General features: G+C 48.6%; 1 protein-coding gene across 1 annotated transcript in view; it reads right to left on the bottom strand.

The window, feature by feature from the left end:
• Window positions 1-7,500, bottom strand: part of stra6 (signaling receptor and transporter of retinol STRA6) — a 22,130-nt gene that overhangs the window by 2,467 nt on the left and 12,163 nt on the right. The window contains exons 10-16 of the mRNA XM_087798247.1: window positions 7,161-7,323; window positions 3,586-3,661; window positions 3,252-3,385; window positions 2,980-3,097; window positions 2,614-2,715; window positions 2,313-2,476; window positions 660-797 (exon numbers count right to left, since the gene is read on the bottom strand). Coding sequence (XP_087654373.1) covers window positions 660-797; window positions 2,313-2,476; window positions 2,614-2,715; window positions 2,980-3,097; window positions 3,252-3,385; window positions 3,586-3,661; window positions 7,161-7,323 — 895 coding nt within the window. The remainder of the gene's footprint in view (window positions 1-659; window positions 798-2,312; window positions 2,477-2,613; window positions 2,716-2,979; window positions 3,098-3,251; window positions 3,386-3,585; window positions 3,662-7,160; window positions 7,324-7,500) is intronic.

Genomic DNA, 7,500 nt, shown 5'->3' with positions numbered 1-7,500 from the left:
AGCGAGTGTGAGACCCTGAAGCGAGTGTGAGACCCTGAAGCGAGTGTGAGACCCTGAAGCGAGCGTGAGACCCTGAAGCGAGTGTGAGACCCTGAAGCGAGCGTGAGACCCTGAAGCGAGCGTGAGACCCTGAAGCGAGTGTGAGACCCTGAAGCGAGTGTGAGACCCCGAAGCGAGTGTGAGACCCCGAAGCGAGCGTGAGACCCTGAAGCGAGCGTGAGACCCTGAAGCGAGCGTGAGACCCTGAAGCGAGTGTGAGACCCTGAAGCGAGTGTGAGACCCTGAAGCGAGTGTGAGACCCTGAAGCGAGCGTGAGACCCTGAAGCGAGTGTGAGACCCTGAAGCGAGCGTGAGGCCCTGAAGCGAGTGTGAGACCCTGAAGCGAGTGTGAGACCCTGAGGTGGTCTCAGTGCGACGCCGATCATGGAAGAAGACGATGAGTTGGGCACAGATTTGAGGGAGACAAAGGGCAGACCCGTGAATTATTCATCACATGAACTCAATTTGCTGCGACGTATTAAATCAACACAGCGACGCTTCGGCTCCCGGGAGCGTGAGTCGCGTCGCCATCATCGGATTAAATCCATCGGTGACCTGCTGGTGAGTTTTCTCCGGAGACGTCTGTTGGATCTAGACGTGGGTCGATGTGAGACTCTCACCCTCCTCGACGTCCCGGGTCTTCAGCGCGGCCACGTTCTCCTCGTCCAGACTCTGCAGCAGGACGCCGCAGAAGGCCTTCATGACGGGGTGAGACTGGCTCACCTCGATCTTCAGGTAATGAGCGTAGCAGCGATAGGCTGGAGGGACAGGAGGGTCAGAGTGAGAAATCACACATCCTGGACCCTCACACATCATGGACCCTCACACAACCTGGACCCTCACACATCCTGGACCCTCACACATCCTGGACCCTCACACATCATGGACCCTCACACATCCTGGACCCTCACACATCCTGGACCCTCACACATCCTGGACCCTCACACATCCTGGACCCTTAAATATCATGGACCCTCACACATCATGGACCCTCACACATCCTGGACCCTCACACATCATGGACCCTTAAATATCATGGACCCTCACACAACCTGGACCCTCACACATCATGGACCCTCACACATCCTGGACCCTCACACATCCTGGACCCTCACACATCCTGGACCCTCACACATCCTGGACCCTCACACATCATGGACCCTCACACATCCTGGACCCTCACACATCCTGGACCCTCACACATCCTGGACCCTCACACATCCTGGACCCTCACACATCCTGGACCCTCACACATCATGGACCCTCACACATCCTGGACCCTCACACATCCTGGACCCTCACACATCCTAGACCCTCACACATCCTGGACCCTCACACATCATGGACCCTCACACATCATGGACCCTCACACATCCTGGACCCTCACACATCCTGGACCCTCACACATCATGGACCCTCACACATCCTAGACCCTCACACATCCTGGACCCTCACACATCATGGACCCTCACACATCATGGACCCTCACACATCCTGGACCCTCACACATCCTGGACCCTCACACATCCTGGACCCTCACACATCCTGGACCCTCACACATCCTGGACCCTCACACATCCTGGACCCTCACACATCATGTCAATATAATGGTCCATAACATTATGACCACCACCCTGGACTGTTTGCAACTCCTTATTCTGACAAAAATGTATATATTTATTTCATATATGTACTTTATTTTCAGCAGGAATATAGATATATATGTATATATATCTATATTTATAAAATGTGCTTTATTTTCCTGCTGAAGATAAAGCACATATAGTAAATATATATATATATATATATATATATATATATATATATATATATATATATATATATATATTTAATATATTAACTTTATCTTCAGCAGAAATATATAGTATATATATTATATATATTTATAAATATATATATATATATATATATAAGTACATATATATTTTATATATATATATATATATATATATATATATATATATATATATATATATATATATATATATATATGTATATATGTATATCTAATAATAATAATAATGATAATAATAATATTATCTATACATATATATATATTTATATATATGTGTGTGCTTTATATTCCTGCTGAAGATAAAGTACGTATATGAAATATGTTTTTACTCCTAAAAAGAACTTCTACTCAACTCTACTAATTAAACTCAGACACAGAAGGAAGTTTAAATACTTTTGTACAAATTATTATTAACCAGACATTTCTTATTGGATATCTTTGGGGGTCAAGAGGTCACCTGGGTCGAACGACTCCACGTTTCTGTTCAGAAGACTGATGTCCATCCGACCCATGTGGACGATGTTGAAGGTGGCCGAGACAATCACGCGCCAGAGTGCGAGCAGAACCCCGAGCAGAACGTTGACTGGAAACAGCAGGTAGGTGAGCAGGAACAGACTCCCCCTGAGACACACAATGGAATTAATCTCACACACACCTCGGCAAGCTACACACACACACACACACACACACACACACACACACACACACACACACACACACACACACACACACACACACACACACACACACACACTCACCTGTTGTCAAGGTCACGTGTTGCAGCCATTTTCTTGATGAAGCAGAATCTTGCAGTGACGTGTTGAATCAGTATCGCCAGAAGAAGCATCAAGCAGAAGGGCCTGGAGAAGGATTCATGTTAGAACTGAGGAGGTCTACCCTGAGGAGGGTCTACCCTGAGGAGGGTCTACCCTGAGGAGGGTCTCCTCAGAGGAGGATCTCCACTGAGGAGGGTCTCCACTGAGGAGGCTCTATACTGAGGAGGGTCTACCCTGAGGAGGATCTCCACTGAGGAGGGTCTCCACTGAGGAGGGTCTCCACTGAGGAGGGTCTCCACTGAGGAGGCTCTATACTGAGGAGGGTCTCCACTGAGTGATGTTGCTCACCACATGCTCCAGATCATCTGGAACAGGAACAGGTTCTGACCCTGCGTGATGGGCATGATGACAAGGAAGACCAGCAGCAGAAGGCCCAGGAAGAAGACCATGACCTGGACCATCACGCCTGCAAGACAAAGATGTTCCTCACTGACGTCATGAATTCATTCCCTCATAACACAAAGTTCATCAGTTGGAATTGAATCAACATAAGTGAACCCCATGTTTTTATAATGATTTAAAAGACATTATGCAACATTAAAAGTGTCGTAAACACTCACTGATGCAGACGTGTGCGGCGGAGAAGCTGGTGTAGCTCATCCAACAGACCAGAGCTGGACGAGAGGCTCGGATGCTCCTCTGACAGTTGTAGACGCTGTAGATGTCTCCTCTGTACAGGCCTCGGAGGTTCGACCTGAACACACGAGTCTCTGAATGCTGAGGAATTAAATGGTTCCCGATAATAAAAATCCTTTTCTCTGGAAACCATTCATGACAGCGTCGCTAATAGAAGCTTCTCATCTGAACGTCTGGCAGGAAGATGTCGACGCTATTATGCTGCAGTCGCCGAACAATGACTGAACTGATGGACGACGACTGTGTGATTATTCTCACCTGTGAACCACCATGGAGCGCATGAACATGACCATGTGGACCAGAACCGACAGCGTGACGGCCGAGACGAAGCACACTGTTGGAAATACACAAGTGTCACAAACACAATGTTGGATGCTTGTCTGATGTCGGATGTGTGTCGGATGCTTGTCTGATGTTGGATGTGTGTCTGATGTCGGATGTGTGTCTGATGTAAGATGTGTGTCTGATGTCGGATGTGTGTCTGATGTTGGATGTGTGTCGGATGTTGGATGTGTGTCGGATGTTGGATGTGTGTCTGATGATGGATGTTTGTCTGATGTCGGATGTGTGTCTGATGTGTGTCTGATGTTGGATGTGTGTCTGATGTCGGATGTGTGTCGGATGTTGGATGTGTGTCTGATGTCAGATGTGTGTCTGATGTCGGATGTGTGTCGGATGTGTGTCTGATGATGGATGTTTGTCTGATGTCGGATGTGTGTTGGATGCTTGTCGGATGTTGGATGTGTGTCGGATGTTGGATGTGTGTCAGATGTGTGTCTGATGTCGGATGTGTGTCGGATGTTGGATGTGTGTCTGATGATGGATGTTTGTCTGATGTCGGATGTGTGTCGGATGCTTGTCTGATGTCGGATGTGTGTCGGATGTTGGATGTGTGTCGGATGTGTGTCTGATGTCGGATGTGTGTCTGGTGTGTGTCTGATGTCGGATGTTGGATGTGTGTCGGATGTGTGTCTGATGTCGGTGGCATGTCTGATGTCGGATGCATGTCGGATGTCAGATGCGTGTCTGATGTCGGATGTGTGTCGGATGTTGGATGTGTGTCTGATGTGTGTCGGATGTTGGATGTGTGTCTGATGTTGGATGTGTGTCTGATGTGTGTCTGATGTCGGATGTGTGTCGGATGTCGGATGCGTGTCTAATGTTGGATGTGTGTCTGATGTCAGATGTGTGTCTGATGTCGGATGCGTGTCTGATGTTGGATGTGTGTCGGATGTGTGTCTGATGTCAGATGTGTGTCTGATGTCGCATGTGTGTCTGATGTTGGATGTGTGTCTGATGTCGGATGTGTGTCTGATGTTGGATGTGTGTCTGATGTCGCATGTGTGTCTGATGTTGGATGTGTGTCTGATGTCGGATGTGTGTCTGATGTTGGATGTGTGTCTGATGTTGGATGTGTGTCGGATGTGTGTCTGATGTCGGATGCGTGTCTGATGTCGGATGCGTGTCTGATGTTGGATGTGTGTCTGATGTCAGATGTGTGTCTGATGTCGGATGTGTGTCTGATGTCAGATGTGTGTCTGATGTCGGATGTGTGTCTGATGTTGGATGTGTGTCTGATGTTGGATGTGTGTCGGATGTGTGTCTGATGTTGGATGTGTGTCTGATGTCGGATGCGTGTCTGATGTCGGATGCGTGTCTGATGTCGGATGTGTGTCTGATGTCGGATGCGTATCTGATGTCGGATGTGTGTCTGATGTCGGATGCGTGTCTGATGTCGGATGTGTGTCTGATGTCGGATGTGTGTCTGATGTCGGATGCGTGTCTGATGTCGGATGTGTGTCTGATGTCGGATGTGTGTCTGATGTTGGATGCGTGTCTGATGTCGGATGCGTGTCTGATGTCGGATGCGTGTCTGATGTTGGATGTGTGTCTGATGTTGGATGCGTGTCTGATGTCGGATGTGTGTCTGATGTCGGATGCGTGTCTGATGTTGGATGTGTGTCTGATGTCGGATGTGTGTCTGATGTTGGATGTGTGTCTGATGTCGGATGTGTGTCTGATGTCGGATGCGTGTCTGATGTTGGATGTGTGTCTGATGTTGGATGTGTGTCTGATGTCGGATGCGTGTCTGATGTCGGATGTGTGTCTGATGTTGGATGTGTGTCTGATGTCGGATGCGTGTCTGATGTCGGATGCGTGTCTGATGTTGGATGTGTGTCTGATGTCAGATGTGTGTCTGATGTCGGATGTGTGTCTGATGTCGGATGCGTGTCTGATGTCGGATGCGTGTCTGATGTTGGATGTGTGTCTGATGTCAGATGTGTGTCTGATGTCGGATGTGTGTCTGATGTCAGATGTGTGTCTGATGTCGGATGTGTGTCTGATGTAGGATGCGTGTCTGATGTCGGATGTGTGTCTGATGTCGGATGCGTGTCTGATGTTGGATGTGTGTCTGATGTTGGATGTGTGTCTGATGTCGGATGCGTGTCTGATGTTGGATGTGTGTCTGATGTCGGATGCGTGTCTGATGTTGGATGTGAGTCTGATGTCGGATGTGTGTCTGATGTCGGATGTGTGTCTGATGTCGGATGCGTGTCTGATGTAGGATGTGTGTCTGATGTCGGATGTGTGTCTGATGTCGGATGTGTGTCTGATGTCGGATGCGTGTCTGATGTCGGATGTGTGTCTGATGTTGGATGTGTGTCTGATGTCGGATGTGTGTCTGATGTCGGATGTGTGTCTGATGTCGGATGTGTGTCTGATGTCGGATGTGTGTCTGATGTCGGATGCGTGTCTGATGTCGGATGTGTGTCTGATGTTGGATGTGTGTCTGATGTCGGATGCGTGTCTGATGTCGGATGTGTGTCTGATGTAGGATGTGTGTCTGATGTCGGATGTGTGTCTGATGTCGGATGTGTGTCTGATGTCGGATGTGTGTCTGATGTCGGATGCGTGTCTGATGTTGGATGTGTGTCTGATGTCGGATGCGTGTCTGATGTCGGATGTGTGTCTGATGTCGGATGTGTGTCTGATGTCGGATGCGTGTCTGATGTCGGATGTGTGTCTGATGTCGGATGTGTGTCTGATGTCGGATGCGTGTCTGATGTCGGATGTGTGTCTGATGTCGGATGTGTGTCTGATGTCGGATGCGTGTCTGATGTTGGATGTGTGTCTGATGTCGGATGCGTGTCTGATGTCGGATGCGTGTCTGATGTTGGATGTGTGTCTGATGTTGGATGCGTGTCTGATGTTGGATGCGTGTCTGATGTTGGATGTGTGTCTGATGTTGGATGCGTGTCTGATGTTGGATGTGTGTCTGATGTTGGATGTGTGTCTGATGTCAGATGTGTGTCTGATGTCGGATGCGTGTCTGATGTCGGATGCGTGTCTGATGTTGGATGTGTGTCTGATGTTGGATGCGTGTCTGATGTTGGATGCGTGTCTGATGTTGGATGTGTGTCTGATGTTGGATGCGTGTCTGATGTTGGATGTGTGTCTGATGTTGGATGCGTGTCTGATGCTGGATGTGTGTCTGATGTTGGATGCGTGTCTGATGTTGGATGCGTGTCTGATGTTGGATGTGTGTCTGATGTTGGATGCGTGTCTGATGTTCGATGTGTGTCTGATGTTGGATGTGTGTCTGATGTTGGATGCGTGTCTGATGTTGGATGTGTGTCTGATGTTGGATGCGTGTCTGATGTTGGATGTGTGTCTGATGTTGGATGCGTGTCTGATGTTGGATGTGTGTCTGATGTCAGATGTGTGTCTGATGTCGGATGTGTGTCTGATGTCGGATGTGTGTCTGATGTCGGATGTGTGTCTGATGTCGGATGTGTGTCTGATGTCGGATGTGTGTCGGATGCTTGTCTCACCCTCCACGCTCCAGATGTAATGCACCACCAGTCTCACCACCTCTCGAGGGTCGGGCGACAGTGTGATCTTGAAGCCTGCTAACACATACGCGATTTCCTCGTCGACGCCCAGACGAGCCACCTGGAGCTGCGGCACCACGACCAGCACCAGGAGCAGCGCCACCTAGCGGTGAGGAAGAGAACCCTTGTGTTAGGCCGAGAAGACAAATGTGTTTGTGGTATCCCTTGTGTTGTCTCTGGGTCAAGTTGACCTGACTGCCCCAAAAGAAATGTGTTTGTGGTATCATTTGTGTCGTCTCTGGGTCAAGGTGACCTTTAGGTCTGAAAACAAACATGTTTG

The sequence above is a fragment of the Callionymus lyra genome, chromosome 8 (genome assembly GCF_982586985.1).
Source record: "Callionymus lyra chromosome 8, fCalLyr1.hap1.1, whole genome shotgun sequence".
NCBI classification, from domain to species: Eukaryota; Metazoa; Chordata; class Actinopteri; order Syngnathiformes; family Callionymidae; genus Callionymus; species Callionymus lyra.
The sequence above is the reverse complement of the archived record's forward strand: the minus strand, read 5'-3'. Positions and strand labels throughout refer to the sequence as shown.